Raw genomic sequence first — 19,178 nt, forward strand, 5'->3', positions numbered from 1 at the left:
TCACATGCTTATTGGAACACTAATATCTGCACCCTAAGAGTACATTTGCTTTCAACGATGAGGGTGATTCTTTTAAAAACACTTCAGTGTGGTAAATGCGATACAGATCTTTGCAAGTATTAAGTTTTGGAACAGTTTTGCTAATAGCAGCTAACAATACTGGATTAATATAATTTATAAATAATTGTTCCCTAAGCGGTGAACAGAAGTCTACACATTCACAAGGATCTAAAACAAAATAAATACTGTGATTATGCATAATGTGGTACAACTTGTACTAATTTATATGAACAAAAGCTCAACATCTTGTCAATAAAATTATCGGATCAAATTAAAAGATGAATATAAATTCTTTTTTAAATTGTCAAATTAACATCACTTAAACTTAGTGTTGGAGGAAACGGTGAGATTTTCCACATTTTTAGAATATATATTTTTACCTTTTTGAAGTAAAACACTTTAATGCATTGAAAATGTTCATTAATTTAATTGATGACATCGGTTCTGGTTTTATTTTAGTATTATTTTACTTTTAAAATCATTGCACTCACTAGTGCCCATTAAAGGTCAGGTTGGTCTGTAGTATTTTGCAAGTGTATATAAAGAAAAGTTTCTAAAAGCTAAGAGTACTTTTTATAAAAGCGTCATCTCCAGAACAGCTGCATTAAATACAGCCACGTATGCCCAGTACAGACTTTCCTCTTTAAAGAAATATGTGAAAGTAAATGCCACTTAACTTTCTACCATCGAAGTGTCCCAACTTCTGTTCCAAGCTACGTCTGTGAGGATAATACACACTGAATTCACATTCATGGCATCAAAGTTACTGCAGCCTACACCTGTGATGCGACTGAACCACACACACGTGGAGTTTAAATGATAACTAGGTCAATGAAGAAATACTATAAGATATGAAAGGTTTGGGTCTTTAAGGCAATACAAAATGTATTTCATTATTTGAAGTTCTTCTGGGTTTTTGTTTATTTTTTAAAAATAATTAAGTGTAAATATAAAAAATGCCTAAGAGGGGAGTGAGAAAAAAGTACTTTAATTGTAAAATTTACTTAAAGCTTCAACAGTTATTATCTCCTACAGGAGTTAGCAAAAATATAAAAGACAAAAAAACCCAGACCTGGAAGGGACAGGGAAGGCACAAACAAGGAGGCATGGGATTAAAGCAGCCCAGGAATGCAAACGTCTGTAACAAACTGAGTTTTGTTGTTTGGTATTTTTAAAAACAAAAAATAACGAAGAAAACAATCACCACTACCAAACAAACAAAAACCCCCACGTGGCTTTATACTTCTCTAAAAAAAAGGGTAGGGGAGGGACCAGAGAGGGGAGGAAGAGAAGGATGCAACTATTAAACCCCATTGTCTGAAATTATGGCACTCTAAAAACAAGGTGAAGGTTACTTCTCTGAGATGACAAGCTCAGTGTCTACACAAAGTACACGTACACTTTATACAAATGAAAAACTTCATTTGCCACCATAAACCTTTCTTTCAGAGGAATCGCTTTTGCGGATCAAATGTTCTATTAAAACTTTTAAATGCCAAGAAAAGAAATTCTGAGCAATATAACTAGTAATGTCTCTTTATATGGACGTTAAAATGACAATTCAGATTATCTTCCAAACTAATCCTGAGAAAAAATTTATGTTTACAATTTAAACAGTAATGTTATGTAAAAAGTATTAACAAATCCACTATTACAAATGTCAGTTCTCCTATATGGTCATCTATATATACACAATAAAATGGTAAGTATATGCAAAAATAATAAAAAAAACCATGCACAAATTACTTTCACCTTTAAAGGCTGGGTTTCCCTCAAAATACAATTTTTTGCTTTTTTTTCCTTTTTTTGTTTGTGTTTTATTTGTTTGTTACCACCCCCTAGACACACTGAGTACTATCTCTACAGGTCAGCATGAGCTGATGGGAAATACATTTATATTACATTCAAGCTTTTATATCCTAAATGACCCTGTTGTAGCATATGACTTATCAAATGAGCAGCCTTTTTCCTCTTTTTTTTTTTTAAGTTTTTGCTTTTAAATTTTTTTTCTTTTTTTTTCTCTTTTTTTAGATTTTTTTGAATTTTTTTGCAGTGATCAATCTTCATGATCCGTTCCGTGGCGAGCTGGGAAAAAAAATGCAGTTGCTAATCAATGTCTGAACAGTCTGAAGCTCCGGAAGAGATCCAAGGAGTCACTATCAAACTATCCTGTAGCATGAGATCATTGCACACAGAAGAACAGTCATAAAATAGGCAACTATCTACAAAGGTCTGAAAGGGTTGCATCCCTCTTGTGTTTCCTCTTTTTGCCGTGGAAAAACTGATGGTGTGATTTGCTGCCTTGATGTTGTTTGTTTGTGACTGAGGTACCGTGGCTTGAGCTTGTTGGACCTTGGAAGCCTTTGTTAGAAGAGCGAAATAACCGTGCAGATCCATGCTGTAAAAGAAAGAGATGATGGTCAAGGGGGGCTAAGAAGGGAAAAATCTGGCAATTGCACAACCCTGTTTCTGGATAATGGGCACCTTCCCTCATGCAAGTGAAACAACTTGAAAACATTGCTCCAGTGAAGGAAGCTGGGCCATTGCTCAGACAGCAGCACAGCACCATGGCCCTTTCACTTTGGTGGTTGCAAACAAATGTTCAACTCCAAATGAACCACGCAAGGCCAAGAGCGAAGAACAGAGTTTCATTTTTTGCTTTTTACAGATGTAGAGTATCTCGGGTTGTGAATATTCACATCCCAGCACCAGACTTAGCTCTGCCTAATAACACCAGCACACATTCATGGTATGTCCAAGGCCTAGTTTATAAACTGACGTTACTAGCTACAGATAAATCACCAGCAAGTAGGAGGCAAGTCTTCAGAATTCAGAAATAACATTCCAGAAGACTCCAGACTATTTTTCATACATTAAACAAGTTCTACATTCTGAAACGGTATGAAAATTAAACGGCATAAATCCAGAGCTTATTGTATATAGGCATACAATGCTTTCTGATGACAGATTTGTTATACACACACTCCTCCACATGAGAAATCTCCTAAAGGTGTAAGCTCTCACAGGTTTCATCATAAAGATACTTGTCTTTAAGGGGAAATGACAAGGAATCTCATGTATTGGCAAGGAACCTTCATCACTCTTAATGAAAGACAGTTCAAAAGTATCAACATCCACAAGAGCAGCCAGTCTCAGCTTTAAAGATACATTTTTGCTAACTGTTTTTCACTAAATGTAGGCAAGTCTCACTAGTTCTCAAACTCTGCAGTAAAGACTGGACTTGGAAATGGGCGCAACACAGCTGTGTACTTCTGGCAAATCTATATTTCCCAAAATAAAGTCAATCCCATTTCAGCTCTTTTAAGGCTGGGAAAGCCACTGATGCAATTGCATCTGTGTAAACTAAACAGAGAATCAGGAGATTTTAGATACAATCAGTGCTCAAAGGTTTTCAGTGGGGCAAAGGGAAGGTGAAAAGCACAGTGTTTCTTTCCCAGAACAATCTATCATTCTGTGGAGGACATGTGTAATATACACATAATCTAGACAGTTGTTGTTTCCAACCATTTCACAAACCTGAGATTTGTTCGTGTTGCTGGATGTATTGGCTGTTTGGCTATTTTGTGTTTTCCCACTTGACTGGGAGGATTCCAGTGACACTTCTTGTGACCCCACTCTGTTTGTGGTAGACTGACGACAACTCAATTGTTTAGAGGTTTTGCAAGGTGTTCCATCAGAATCCTTTAGGAAAATGTAAAGAATGAGTTTTTCTTAAGAGTGAGTTTTTCTACAAGTGAGTTTTCCCACAAGTGAGTTTTCCCTGAAAAAAGAACACTAGCAGTGGACAAAACTTAAAATGTGTTTATTTTATTAAATACTAAAATTCTTTCAATCCAGAATTCTCACTGAGCAAAATGGACAGATTTAAAAATGTGTGGAAGCATGAGCCTGCTTTGGGATTTGCCTTTTTTTTTTAAAAGCTTTTTTTTTTGGTCAAGCATGACTTAGGACTACCAGTCTTTCCTGGGTTTTTTTGGAATACATTTTTCCCAGAGAAAAGAGGGCTGTGTAACTTGGTATCTATTAATTTTCTACATGTGTTGTGTCAAAAACACACCGCAACTTCCATGTGTAGAAATTGCATAAGAGGTAACATCTTATGCAAGTTAGGATTCTGGATGAAATAGCTAACTAGGATTCCCAGCTTTCAAAATGTATTCTGTGACAATAGAAATAAAATTAAAAAATAGGAAAAACCCCAAAGAAATTGAAAAATATAAAATCAGAAACCCTCCAGTACTTACTACGTCACTAGAGCTGGACAGAGTAGACGATGATGATGACAAAGGACCTGATGAAGAATTTGAAGAATGTTTACTAAGTGTTTCTGAAGTTTTATTTCTAGGTTTTCCCAGTGCTTCATTCTCCTCAGCAAGATTATTGTTGCATTTGTCTAGCTGCTGAGTATCTACTATCAAGGTTACTCCATTACCTGTTAAAAACAAAACAGAAGCATCACCACATGTTAACTGGTAAACCATGTTTCTTTTTTGTGAGTCTCTTGTTTTTTAAATATACCCACTCAGGCATTAGGTATCTATTACATCAGAGGATACATGGACACATCTGCACACGCACATACTCTTCCTACAGCAAACCAGCACCTTGCATAGCACATGGTGCTTTCCTGATGAGATCTGCTGATGTATACTATGAAAACCACCAAATATTACCCACAGTCCAAGACGGTAATTAAGACAGATAAGACATGGAAGAAAGTAGTAACAAAGTTCAGATGTGCTGTTTAATAAGATTGTTTCATGACAGATTTCACCAGCACTAAAGATACGTAGGTTTAAATTCTGTTCCTGTAGATGCTCAATAATCAGCAAGTCCCATTTTTATTCTGCTGGAGCTTCTACAGCCATCAGAACACCAAATAAGTCTGCTCACTTTGTATGAAAATCTACACTGAAAATACAAGACCCAGAACTCTTGTATCTCACTAACTTCTACTTTGATTTTTTTAAAAAAGGAATCTGAACTTAATCTAAATTAAATCTCCACAATGACCACTGTAACTCCCACCATTACCTTCCTCATCCAGGGCTACTCTTACTTTTGTCACTAGTGGTTTATCTCACGTAAGATACCTCTGATTTAGATAATACACATTTGTTGTCCCACTAGCTGTATTTGCATACAGAGTTTAACTCATACATCACCACAGGTAGCTGAGGACTGCCCTGGAGCTTGTGAGTCTGAACAGCAGTTGGCTGCCACCACCAGGGGCTATGGACCAATAAATCCATCAACAGCCAAGGGGCATTTCAATTTAGACAGTGCAGGAAATCACTAACAAAAGCTTTACAAATAAACAATCCCAGCCTAACCTAAAGAGTGGGTAGTTGTGTTATCTTCTCTGATTAATCCCTAACAAAGGAAGACTCCCAGCAGGAAAGGTTCTCAAACTCCTTGGAAAGTATTAATGTTTATTTGAAAGCTTCAGCAGATATAGCTGCACCAAAAGAGGTGAAGCAACTGGCTGGTGAAGTTACAAGACTTACAAGACGGGTAATGAAAATAAAGATGATTTTAAAGGATATTTTCAGCACGTTCTCTGGCTAGGTTTTGTGTGCTTCCATTTGTTAGTAACAAAAATTATGGCTGATAGTTCAGGCTTTTTCTGTTTAAAAGACTTATTTTACTTACATGGTTCATCCTGGTTTAAATAGTGCTTCCAGGCACATATATTAGGTTCAAGTTTAAAATGATCAATGAAAGAACAACAGAGGATGAGAGGACATCACTCCCAGTAATTCTTTTTTTTAAACTTGTCCACACTGAAAGTACACAGGAAGTGTGACAGTAACAACACATATAATTGAAATTGGAAGTTTCTCAAAAGTCTCCTTTTGCAAGTCACTACTCTTTACAGATCTCTATGCTGACCAAATCTACTGAACAAAACAACAATGTAGTATGGCCTTTTTAGTCCTGTACAAACCTACATTTTCTGGATGAAAACACGCAAAACAGTCCATCACTACTGAGCAAAGGTGCACACGTTGCCTTATATGAGACAAAAGCGACAACAAAGTTTGTATTGATCACAATAAGCAGGAAGTTTCCCACTATCAGTCACGCTTAGTCAAAACTTACCGTTACATGAAGACTCTGTCCTACTTTGCATTCCCCACTGCTTTGATATCCAGTCTCTGTACGTGGCCACTTCTTGCGTTACTCTAATTATTCTACCTAATATACTGTAAAGCAGGAAAAAAACAAAACCATCATCACAAATTTTTGGACACACAAAAATATAAGTAATTAATGTCTGAGATTTAGACTCGTAAAATTTACCTTTCTGTTTCATTGTTAGGATAATATTTAGCTATGGGGGAAACTGCATGGCTCAAAACAACGTAAGCATAATCAAAAGCTTGTTTCACTTGCATGGCACCATAGGAACTCCTCCCAACATCATTACCTTAAAATAAGAAGATAATTAAATGAATCAGTAAATAAGATCCAAAACGTGGTTATCTCCTTTCAGACAGGAGACTGTTTTTTTTTAATTGCCCTTAAGTCCCAACTGACTGCAGTTACCTTTTGTAGAACAGGATTAGTGAAGAATAAATATTTAAAGGCCCTATAGATATTTACATGCACAGGAGTCCAAAATGGCAATTCTCTAGGTAAAAGTGTAAAAAACAAAAGAAAACAAAATCCCAAAGTTCGTTCTGCATGTATTTCACATATAACAGTACTGTCCCGGATGACATTTTCCTAGACAAGAAATACCTTAACTCTTTCCTATGAACAGCAATTGACTCACCATTTCAGAAGCCAGACATTCAAGTAAAAAATTAACCTTAATGTAAAGGTTGGCAGTACAAAATGAAACCGCTACATATTTCTGTGACTACAGAATCCAAGAGAAGAGTGTGCACAAGAGTGTATGCACAGCACAAAGCACAACTGTGACCACGCTGACAGAGGCACATCCAGCCCGCACCTGGGCCCATGGTGCTGGAGCTTTACCCCTGTTACTCCAGAGCACGTGGCAGCTGTTTGGTGTGCTCCCTTACATCCCATCTCCCAGTTGCAGGACAGGTATGTTCTTGGGGGACACAGGAACCTTTGCTAGGAACATATTCTAAAGAAAATTATTGTGTTCTGAGTGTATCTTGTGTTCATAGCCATGAACGAAGTGTTTCCGTTTGGTTTTTGGTGGTCATTCTATGCTATTCTTTCATGTAACTCCTCTGAATTAAGCATTCCCCTAACTTTTTTTTCTTAGTCAGTATGTTACATCTTGTGTTTGAAGGATACCTGGCTGTAAGGGATCTTCAATATACAGCATTGATGGTCTGTAGCCATCCAGCATGCTTTTTTGCACTTCATCCTTGGCAACGTAAGAGCCACCATCCTTTATTCGGATTCCAGTCTTCAGATAATTGAAGTGACGTCCGTATAATTCAAAAAACTCTATTAAAAGAACACCATAGTTGGCATTGGGCATACAGGCATCTTCCCTGGGATGCAGCTATCAGAAAGAGAGAAAAAAACAAAAATATTTTCTTAAGACTTCAAGTTTAAAGTGCCTTTAAGTGTCTTTTTGTTTTTTACAACTAACATGTCTAAATAGAGTAATAAATAATAATGAAACATAATATATAAAGAAAACATGTCTAAATATAGTATTTTCTCTTGATGAAGCATCTTTAATGCTATCAAAACTTTTATAAACTTCATACTAATGTTTCTATATTTGAAGACTGTTCAACAAGTGAACTTTGAACTTTTAGCATTAATGGCAGGGTTCTTGTAAAAAAACAAAGATATTTGCACCTCACAAACCTGGGTTTGCAATACAAATAGAGGCTTCCAATGTGCACAGCTATATAAATGATCCCCACTATTAGTACGTCTGCAGCCTGAGAGATTCTGAACAAAACTAGTTCGTAACTTTAACAGATACAAGACCCTGACATTTTTCAAGAGCAAATAGAACTGCTGCCAGTCAAGATAAGGAAAAAAAAAGGGGTTGGGAGAGATTTTGGTTTCTTTCAAAAAAGATACACCTGTTGCTCTCACTACTTTTGTGCTCAGCAGGCAACTGCAATAGCATTCAGCAAACACCAAGCTCCAGTTCAAGACTCTGGTTTGAAAGTGACTACAAACTGTAAGAGCACAGACACATACGCACATGCTTATACAACAGCATTTAATACAAGAAAAAGAATGAGGTTGATAAAGCCAGAGCTTGGCCACTTTGTATTTCTACAATATTTTTTCTCCCCCAGGCACAACAATACAGATGCAGCTCACGTATTTTGTTCTCTTGGATTTAAGAGAAAGTTATAAAACATGTTTATTTGCTATCAGCTTCAAAACCTAGACAAACTAGTAAAATTCCGCTGCATTCATCAGAGCACATACAGGGTGTATGACTTGCAAAATACGTGTTATAAAGGACAGACCCATGTGCCTGATACTGATACACTAACAGACGTTCCAAACATCTCCAATACCATAAGTATCAGTATGGGAGAAGGTAGACAGTGGGGATATGTCTATTTTTAAATGAAAAAGGGATGCAAGATCACAAACAGCATGGCTCAAAAGGTTAAATTTAAGGATTTATTAAATTCCTTCTTAATGAAATGTCTTTCTGCAGCAATGGCAACAATAGGTTTCATTAATCTTACCTGAAGGAAACTGACGGCCATTAAAAAAAGACTGTAAGAACCAATTCCACCTGTAAATACTTCATTAAGGTCCCTCTGCAACAGGAACTGTTTCAATACTAAAACCAGATATGGTAACACAGGATATTTCTGAAAGAGAAAAGAAAAACAAAGGTGTTTGGGTGCCATGACACATATATACAACTGATGCTAAGATAGCATATTGAAGCCATCTGTTATACTCACAGTCTCACAGCTAAGTATAATTTTAACTTATTTTTAGGGAGAAGCCAAGTGCTCTGCCTGTGATCAGTACAGTTATTTTACCTCTTCAAATCTAGTAGCAGATACTAACAAAAGAAAGACGTTATTACCTCACAAAATCAGAACATTTTTCTTTGAATATATAAATACACTTGCTTTCCTCATATAAGTGAAAAGGAAAGTAAAGGAAGAACTGTGGAGATATCATGATGTTTGTAACAAAACCTTCCTGCTATGACCAAAGTGATATCCCAAAGTGGACCAAGAGTTCTGTCCTGTAAGTACTTCAGATGCTCAGAGTTCTTCAAAATTGCTACAACCAGACAACATTTTCAAAGGAGTGAAATACTTACCCTTGGGTAACTGGTCCTTCAATAAGTTTGTCCACATGGATTCCTTTTGCATGTGCAGAGAATGGACCTTTTGGACAGCAGTGGAGGCTGGGGCTAAGCCTGCACTCTGTACATCCCCTCAAAGGGAAGAGGGCAAAATAGGCTCAATAATAGCAATCCTTTTGTCAACACAAAGCTTAAAGGTTTCTTCGTGTCAGGGAAGAGATGTGGATGATGATATCTGTGATTGCAAAAGACTAAGGGGAAAGAAGAACTTCTCCCAGAATTTCTCTGCAAGAGTCTTACGGTGAGTATCAGGAGCCCTCCTTAACCCAAGATCCCAAGATGCCTTTTTTGAACAACTAAAAACTTACAGTCACAAGCTGAAGTGTTGAATATCAGCATGTACCAAAACTCAGAGACAAGACTTTTCTCAGGAAATTGCAAATCCTTAAAGCTTCCTAAGACTTCCTGAAAGGACTGGATGAAGAGATTCAGGCACTTCCAAGAGCAATACTGAACAGTTAGGTATTCAAAGTTAATGTGTGAGAAAATAAGACCTAAGAGAATGCCCTGCAAGTGTTTCATAGATAGATCCTCAGGAAGACCAATGAAGTCATTTGGAAAGCACACAGCAAATTTTCTCCAAGTTAAACAAACAGCCCTTCATAGCAGTCTAGCCATGACCTGCTGTGTGTCAGGGCTGAGTGCCACCCCTCTCCTGCCACACCAGGCTTAGCCACCCCTGTTCAAGGCCAGCTCTGGCGCAGCTCAGTTGCATGGCCTGATCAGGCTGCTGGGAAAGCATCATGTGGGAAGCCTTGTTGGGAATCTCTCCACTTTACTCTAGAGCTGCTTCTCATCTTAGCTGCTCCCCTTGGTGCTTGCCTGAGCCATGCTGTCAATGCACTGATGCTGATCACGACACTACTATGACCCTAACCACTGACGCATAGTCCTCAGCTTTGACCTCCTCACTGAGGCCTTGGCTGCCAGTCACTGGCCAGACTGTGAGCTGTCCCAAGACCTGCTCTGCTCTTTGGTCTGGGGACCACCCTGGTGGGCAAAGGCCCTGCCCCGAGCCTGTCCAGCTGCCACATACAGCTCCTGCTCTCTCCCTGAGGCCACAGCCCACTCTCACTGAGCCCTGATCAAAGGCCAGTGCTGCCTCTACAAATGGTCACGAATAACCTGCTCAACAGGAACACATCAACACAGTCTTCTTCAGCATAAAAAAGCACCTTCAGGCTCTTAAGAGAAAACAACCTCCTGTCTTGAAATTAAGAAGCATATATAGGCAATTTTAGGCAAGTTTATAGGGCTTCATATACCTATCTAAAAATAAATTTGTATGTGGAGGGTGACAGAAATATACCCCTTGTGTTGTGGTAGCAAAGCAAGCACAGACCACCACAATGCAACACGGAGATGCATAGGATGAAACAACTGAACTTGGCTACCCAGCTCCAGGTAGCTGTCCTATGGTGGAGAATCTGAGTATCTTCTGTCCTCAACAAGCCACATAGCACAAAGCAATCAAACTTGATTTAGCAGCAAACAGTTGGCCAACACAATTAACTCATGTTCATCAGACAGAGATTGACAGAAGGAAGATCTCCCGACCCACCCTATCCTCCTTCTCTGGACACAAGTCTAAGAGGCCTCGCCAGCACAAGGTTTAAGGACAGGTTTATGTAAGAACACAGGTGAGTCAATGCAGACTCAGATTGTTCTACTGAAACTAAGGACAGAGATTTTTCTCCTGTGTCCTTCTAAAGGTTAAAGAAATAGATAACTGCAGAAGCAAATTGGACTACTTTCATACTGGCTACTAAGAATACATAAAGGAACTGAAGATTAACAAGTTGAAGACCATACACTCAACTCATCAGCAATTGAAAATCTCCCCAAATTTGAAGAGTTCTGGCAACTCAATGACATTATTAAAGCAGATGTACATGATGTCCAACACCTACAACCAAAGGTGCTTCTTTTATTCAGATTCATGGATTTTTCTAAAGGAGTTTTACTTGTCTAGATACTGAAATACTTGATTCTCCTGTTGTCCACTAGTTTGGTTAAAAAAATCAAAGCAGTTAATAATATCACAGTAACATCTAAGCATTTAAGTGAGACTGAACTGCACTTCACCTCCCTACACAGAATATGAAAATCCAAGAAAAAAAATTCTACTGCTTTCATATTTACTATGAGTGTCCAGTGCACTGAATGAGGGAAAGGAAGGAAAACACTGTAACAACACTTAAAAACTTTAAATACAAAAGTGCATTCATCCTAATAAAATAGTTCTATATATTAAACAAAAATAACTGTTAAATATCAATGACGCAGCTATCAGTGAATCCCTGAACAATAAGTTTTTCTACTTAATTAGCATTTGTATGCTGAAACAATATTCAATCTAAATCAAGATTACTCCTACTTTCTCTGGGATGTGTGAGTAGTAATTTTAAGTTCAAGGAACCACAGTTGAAAGAGCAAAACACTTAAGGGAAGTATTAGCACATTCTCCTTAGTCATTGTACCACTATAACTTCTCCATGCTTTCTTTGTACATTTTACTCTTCATGCTGCCTAGGGTAATATGTCTAAAAACTAAGGATGTCACACAGTAGTATCAGACAACAAAAAATAACAGAGAGACAAAGTGTATCTCTAGTAAGGAGTCCAAGTAAAACAGAAAATCAAATTCAATCATCATATATTCAGCTTTGTAGTTTTACAGTTTTGCCTAACCTTGATAAAATCTTTGATGAGCTGGGCTGCTTTAACCCCGTTCTGTACATTAAAGCTTATATCAACTTTTACTTCAGTGAAGGAATCTGTCAGTTTAATAATAGGTACCTGCAAAAGAAAGACAGATTAGGTCAATACAGACTTCCAAGACATATTTGGTTTCACTTATACACATCAGTAAAACCAAAATGTTTTATGAACTGTAAAGAGGAGGCAGCGAAAACAGGACTCCTGTCTATTTAGGAACTCACTCTCCTCACCAATCTGCTTATATAAACTTTGCTCTTGTAACTCATGAATGCTATTTTCAATTTACTGTCCTGTTTCACAGAACTTAACACTTCATCTTCAAAGTGATACATTTTAAGTTTTTGTCACAGAAGCACAGTTTTAGTGGGAAAAACAAACACCAGAGGGAGACAAAGGCTTAAAAAATACAGATAAATGGTAATAGATACTTTAAAGAAAAGACACACTCATGTGTCACAGTTGGTCATTTATTCCTCATCAACATTGTTTTAAAACAAGAAACATTGTGATGTGTCTCTACCTGAGTGGTTTCCAAATTGCCTCTCTCTACTAATGCTAGCCAGCAATTAGACACCTGTTTAAACTCCAACACACTCTTGCAATTAGGAAAAGGTAGGAAGTTGTAATGGAATTACTTCTCCTGTGTAAGACATACCACTACAGATTTATGTGAGGCTGTACTTCCAGAAATTCACAAGTGGAATCACATTAACTCATAACAATGACTAGCACAACGTCACCCAAAAGCAAATGTATGTTGAACAGTATGGAAAATCAGATTATTTTCCCCAAGAGAAGAAATGCTTCTGTTGGAGTACTATTATTCTGACAGTAACAAAACCTGTACTAAGTAAAAATGTTCCATTACTTCTGTTTCAAATTTATGTAAGAAACAGTTTCTGGTTATGCAAATTCATCCTTTTAACCAAGATCTTTAATGGAATCACAGAATGGTAGGGGTTAGAAGGGACCTTTAGAGATCATCTAGTCCAACCCCCTGCTCAAGTAGGTCTGCCTAGAACAGGTCACATAGGAACACCATATTTCTTTGATTAGAAATTTAGCTTAGAGCGAGGAAATACCCTCTTTCCCCAAACTTACAGTTGCTTTATCTAAAACCTTTACTGAATTTTCATCTGCTACATTGTGCTTTCGAAGAGCTTCCTCCAGGGTCCAAAGAGGTAATGTCTCCCATTTTCCAAACACAACTAAATCAATATCACTGAAATGGAAAGAAAATACAGATTTATTCAAATACTAATACACTTAAAAGGTAAACAACTGACATCCACATATAACTAGAATAAAGCTGACAGAACGTAGCTTCACGGAATAATTTATTCTTGATTTTCTGAAGAAGGAAGTGAGGATGAACTCTACATGGGAAACACAGAACATTTGAGGTTACCAAGGGAAGGGGACAGATAAACATAAAAATCAACTGGTCTGTAAAGCCCCAGATTAGTCTCCTCAGGCCACACTGTCAGCAGAGAGGGATCAACTTCTCCAGAGTGATTCAGAGCAAGAAATTGTCTTGTAAATCAACACCTTTGGGCTGTATTAATCAGTAATGTCACTGAAAGAGGAAGGCTCATCCTTTACTCCCAGATGCACAGCCTTAACTCCTCCTTCACTCTAGGTCTGGTGTTTGTCTAATTCACAGCAAATCAATTAAACATACTAATGGTCTTAGAGAAATCAGGTCCTCCCTACTCACTCCACCCCCTTGAAAGAACCTCAAAACATTCTGGGGTAGTTTCCTGCCTCAGCATCTCAAAGTTGCTTTTGTGTGACCAGAACATCAGTGGGCACATGGCAAGCAGCTGGCCTGTAGTGCCAAGAACAGGGAGCAGGGAGGGAGAGAGGAAAATGTGGCAACTCCACCTTCAGGAATCAACAAGCTGTTAAGTAAGATCAAACCACCTAATCAACTTCACTCATTAACTTAGCTCCTTCAAGAGGTGACTCTATCCCGCTACGCTTCCTCCCTATGCAAAGACACATTCATTGGGCTACACAGGGAGCTGACACACTAATTCAATGCCTAAATTCAAATTTAAGAGGCAACTGGTGTCCAGACTGAAGTCAGTGAAGGCCACTGTGAGAGTCTGCATTCTCCTCTTTGCTCCCCAGTTGCTTCTTTGATTTCCTCTGCTTGTTGGGAACACAAAGCATTATAACCCTATAGTTGAGCTATCACTTCAGTGATATGGAAAACTGCATAACAGAAAAACAAAAAATGTAGGAATACTTTTTCTACCCACAAAGATTCTGCAGGTCTGCTGATTCACAAACACCACTTGAACAATCCCAAAGAAACTACATCTGCATCAGATGAAATGTTTCTCGCCGACAAGCGGTGCCAGCAGCAGGCAAGCTCAGCAGCAGTTCAGTTGCACTACATTTAGCTGACCAGTACAGACAGTCTCAGCCAGTTTCAGAAAACTACATTCAAAACCTGCTTGGAGAGCAGGAAATGCTGCTGGACACTTCTAAACCAAATGAGTATTAAACGCACTACTGATGCTGACAGGTAACAATGGGAGACATTTTCCTAATGCACACCAAGAGAGAAAAAGCAGCTCTGCTGTCACCTTGAGTATAGATATTGCTTCCAAAATAACAGAGATCCAGCAGCTAAACAATCACATACCTGAACTTTCAGTAAGAGCTTAACTAAAAGGATGTTAGGCAAAATCTAACACAGAATAACAGAATTAAAACCACACTGTAGGTCTTTCTGAATCTCAGAACCTGAAACCTGAACTAACTGTATAGTTACTGACAGGTAGGGAAAACCTACCTGGGAAAGGGAAGCTTTGACAGATGGCAACAGTGAATTAATTACCACCACATAAATGCTGGGTTTTATGAATGTGTGGCATGTACTGACACAAGAAAGACTTTTTATGAATTTATGTACTGTTTAAAGTATCTGCATTTGTTCTCCCTCAAAAACTCTGCTGATACAAATATGGAGGGAAGGCAGCATATTAAATCAGACGACAGTAGAATGTGTTTCTTCCATCAGTTTTGAAATTATCAAGCAAATATAGTACAGAAATATTGCTATCAGCCATGTGGATAGGAATAGCTCTCCTGCATTACAGTACAGAATCATAGAACCATTTCAGTTGGAAAGACCTTTAAGATCGAGTCCAACCACTAATCTCACACTGCCAAGCCCATCACTAAGCCATGTCCCTCAGCACCTCGTTTACACAGCTTTTAAATCTCTCCAGGGATGGGGACTCCTTCATCTCCCTGGGCAGCCTAGGCCAGTGTTTAACAACCCTCTCAGTGAAGAAGTTCTTCCTAATAGCAAATCTAAACCTCCCCCGGCGCAACTTGAGGCCATTTGCTCTCGCCCTATCACTTGATACTTGGGAGAAGAGACTCTAATCAAGTTTATTAATCAAGTCTATTTAAAAATATGCAAAAAAAAAGCACCCAAGAACCATGACAAATGTGAAAACAAACTGTATTTGTACATCTTACTTTCAACTTTCCACACAGTAACTGACCAATTCAGCTTTCCTAGAACACCGTTTAGACTAAAGGAGATACTAAACCATCTGTCAGATACCTTATTTTTCAAAAATAGATGAAACAACTACTCTAGCATCCATCACTTGCAATCAGTACTTGACATTAATTCTTCATGTTACCGAGGTACAGAACTCAATTCAAGGTTAATCTCAGGCTTACAGTATTTCAATATGTTTATCCTCTGCAGATATTTAAGCCTTTTATTCTATTTCTATTTAATTAGAAAAAAATACTTAAAATTCCTACAGAGAAGATAACAGTGTCACTGAGTAATGACTTTTCTTTATGAGAACTACTAATAAATTCAAAAAAGGCAGATGTTGGCTATTGTACAGATTTCACAAAAGAAGTCTGAAGGGAAAAACAATTCTATACATAATCTTGTTTTCTTCAGTGCCAATATTATCATTAACAAGGTAATATTAAATGTTTCAATTTAATCATTCACAGAGATAAAATTTAGCTTTTCTTTTAAGGCCAGTCTCTTATTTTGGTTCAGTCATCTAATGGAGCCAAATCCTATTTTGCATAAATCAGTAAAATGAATTGCCATGTTTTGACAACATGGCAATTCATTTTACTGATATATGCAAAATCTATACAGACACATGTGTTGTCTTAATTACTATCTTTCTGTACTCTTTGCAGAGTACTAATAGTTTAACAGTTTCTTAATATAATAACCGTGCACACCAGTAACACAGACATTAGGAGGTCAGATAAATCACTACAGGGATACCGGTTCAACAAAATCTCTTTTCTCTTATACAGAATTCACTCTGAAAAATTACTAACCTTGTAGGTAAATATAAACCAGTCTTAAAACTTCCAAATATCTGCACCTGAAACACAAGAACAGGAGAGATGAAAACAAATTTTCAGGCTTGAGTACAAACAAGTTCTATTAAGTTGCTTGTAAAGGCTGGTTATTGCTACCCTCCATTGGCAGATTTTGGTATTGCTAACAGGCACATTCTGAACAGAAGCACTTTTTCCCATTAAAGCACTTATATCTTCAGTGTAGTATAAAAGTCTAATGTTCACTGATACGACCCATAAAACATTAATCATTTTGACTTGTTTGTTACAATATCTTATTTGTAATATAAACATTTTCACCATAACCAATTTTGGAAAAAAAAAAATATATAAACCATGCTATTTAAAAACACTTAAGAATGACAGGATATTATCAGTTCAATTTAATTTTACTTTCTTATCTCAAAATACACCTTTCGGCTTTCAAATATACTTTCTAAGTTGGTTTAATATACTTCTGTTGTTTTGCACATTTAAATTAAATCACAAAATCCTTTTTCCCTTCAATTACAGAGGAAGTAGCACAACTATGTTTATTTCTGATTAAAAACCAAACAGATACATTTCAGAAAGTTTTGCTTCCCACAGACTTAGTTCACAATGCTGGATTTTTACTGGCACTGGAGGTTTAAATAACCTGGTTCCCACTGCAGGCAGTCCGAAACCACGCTCTCATTAACTTTACCAGACCTCGCATGGAGGTCGGACTCATGTGCTAAGTCTCAGAGGGGGACTGGTGAGACTTCAAAGTAAAAATATCTACACATTTGGACTAATTTCCAACCAGACAGTCTTCTGATCCATTTCCTGGAGACACCTTACAGACTTGCATATTCTGCTTTAATGAGCCTCACACACCAGCTTGATCGCCACCTATTTGTATGTCAAGTGATTCAGTCTTTATGGTTTTCCCCTTCAGGATAAGAAAATGGGGCAGACAGAAAATGATGTTTTACAAGTAAGTGTCTTGATACTTCAGTAGACTAAGAAGTATTATGAGTGCCTCCTTTTAATTATTTTATAGCACTTCACTCTTTTTACCGCTTTCCCCCCCACCTCCAACAAAAAAACCCACAAGCTGGCAGTAAATCTAATGTTGAAAGTTCACAGCTTCTCAAAACTAGGAAAGACTGCAAGACATGTCACAGAACTAAGCACCAATGTTGTACTAGATCTTGACAAAAGCATAAAGGCATCACAAAGCTAAGAATGTAACAATAATAATTACTATTAGAATCTAGGATAATAATAAAAGCATCCTCTGTGGAACTGTTTGGGTTCAGTAAAACCAGGATTTATTTGGCCACCAAAACCATCTGAAAAGTGCTTTTGCACAACCACTCATGAGTTCGGAAAAAACTAATTGTGCTTTCACATTATCAAACAAAATAGTGTGCTCAGCTGAACAGCAAAGGGAGCTTTTACTGAATAAACTGAATAAACAACTCTGAAAGTATTCATAAACTTACTGATACAACATATATGACAGTTACTGAAAGGAATGAGACAACATCTGCAGTTGTATAATAATTTGGAGCATGAGAAACACAGAATTATTGTAAAAGAAACCCACACCCATACTTCAATCTCTCATCTGACCAAATCTGGAAAGATGGAAGAAGAAGAGAGGGGATGTCGGAACAGACATTTTAAAGGATTTTGATTTATTATCAAATCTGAATTTAAACTGTTGAAGCTCTGTAGCAATGTCTGTATTTAAAACAACTCAAATACAGGACACTACTACGACTTGTGAGATTTGAGCATTAGGCTTTGTGTGGCAACACTGCCAATTATGTTTTCAGTCTGTGTGGACAGAGACATATTTGCATTAGTAAGATAACTCAAGACTTCACAGTACTGCAATGGACTCCTACTCCTGCATGTTAGTGATACTATTCATCCTACATTTCTGCAAACTTGTTCATATTAAATTCCAATGTTCCTAAAGGAGCTTGAGTTATGTTATGTGTCCAAATATGTCCTCACTATGCACAACAGAACTTGGAAACCCATAAAAGCTTGGTAAGTCCTTGCTACCAAAATCCTTTCGTCAAAAGAAAAAAAAATCTATCCATAGCCAACTTAAATTTGTCAAATTAAATAAAGTTCTTGTTCTATTGCCAGCCACAGTATTTCCATAACTGAAGTGCATGAAGTATGCAACATTACCTCTTTTCAGTTCTACAAGGCCATGTAATACTCGGACACGAAGTTGTGGACATTCTGACAAACGTATCCTGAATTCCACTGCATGAGTACTTAGTTCTTCAACAGTCAAATTTTCATACACAACTGGTCAAAAAACTTTGCCTTCAAATGCTTTCATTTAATGTTTTGGGTTGCTCAGTTTCAGTGTAATTAAAGCCTTTCTTATGGTCAGTCTTGCTCATGCCAAGAACAGCTCTCACTTACTAGGAATGTTTCCTTCTAAGCACATTCCCTTGAGTAAGAGAGCAAATGACACAATTGCTAACTTCTATAAATAAAGTAACAGTTTAGGATACCTAGATTTATCCCCCCCCCATCTGCCTTTTCAGTCTTTTCCTAAGTGGAACATGAAAAAAAAAAAGTACATGCATAGACACATTCCACATGCTCTCTATACATCTAGATTCATGAAGACTGATTTTCCTTTTCTTGGTATCTGACTTTTACATCTTACTTGTCTCACCTGTGTTTAGTGGCAAACTATGAAGTAAATGTGTATATT

At 37.5% G+C, this 19,178-nt stretch overlaps 1 protein-coding gene across 2 annotated transcripts in view; it reads right to left on the reverse strand.

The window, feature by feature from the left end:
• Positions 1-441: 441 nt before the first annotated feature.
• Positions 442-19,178, reverse strand: part of TENT4B (terminal nucleotidyltransferase 4B) — a 43,085-nt gene continuing 24,348 nt past the window's right edge. The window contains exons 3-12 of one of the 2 annotated variants that reach the window (XM_062007350.1): positions 16,442-16,488; positions 13,199-13,319; positions 12,068-12,175; positions 8,736-8,864; positions 7,357-7,570; positions 6,385-6,511; positions 6,184-6,287; positions 4,326-4,372; positions 3,598-3,762; positions 442-2,458 (exon numbers count right to left, since the gene is read on the reverse strand). In XM_062007350.1, the coding sequence (XP_061863334.1) occupies positions 2,279-2,458; positions 3,598-3,762; positions 4,326-4,372; positions 6,184-6,287; positions 6,385-6,511; positions 7,357-7,570; positions 8,736-8,864; positions 12,068-12,175; positions 13,199-13,319; positions 16,442-16,488 (1,242 nt within the window). In that variant the 3' untranslated portion in view covers positions 442-2,278. Of the gene's footprint in view, positions 2,459-3,597; positions 3,763-4,325; positions 4,514-6,183; positions 6,288-6,384; positions 6,512-7,356; positions 7,571-8,735; positions 8,865-12,067; positions 12,176-13,198; positions 13,320-16,441; positions 16,489-19,178 lie in introns of both variants that reach the window. The other variant, XM_062007349.1, reaches the window with a different exon arrangement.

The sequence above is a fragment of the Colius striatus genome, chromosome 14 (genome assembly GCF_028858725.1).
Source record: "Colius striatus isolate bColStr4 chromosome 14, bColStr4.1.hap1, whole genome shotgun sequence".
Taxonomy (NCBI): Eukaryota; Metazoa; Chordata; class Aves; order Coliiformes; family Coliidae; genus Colius; species Colius striatus.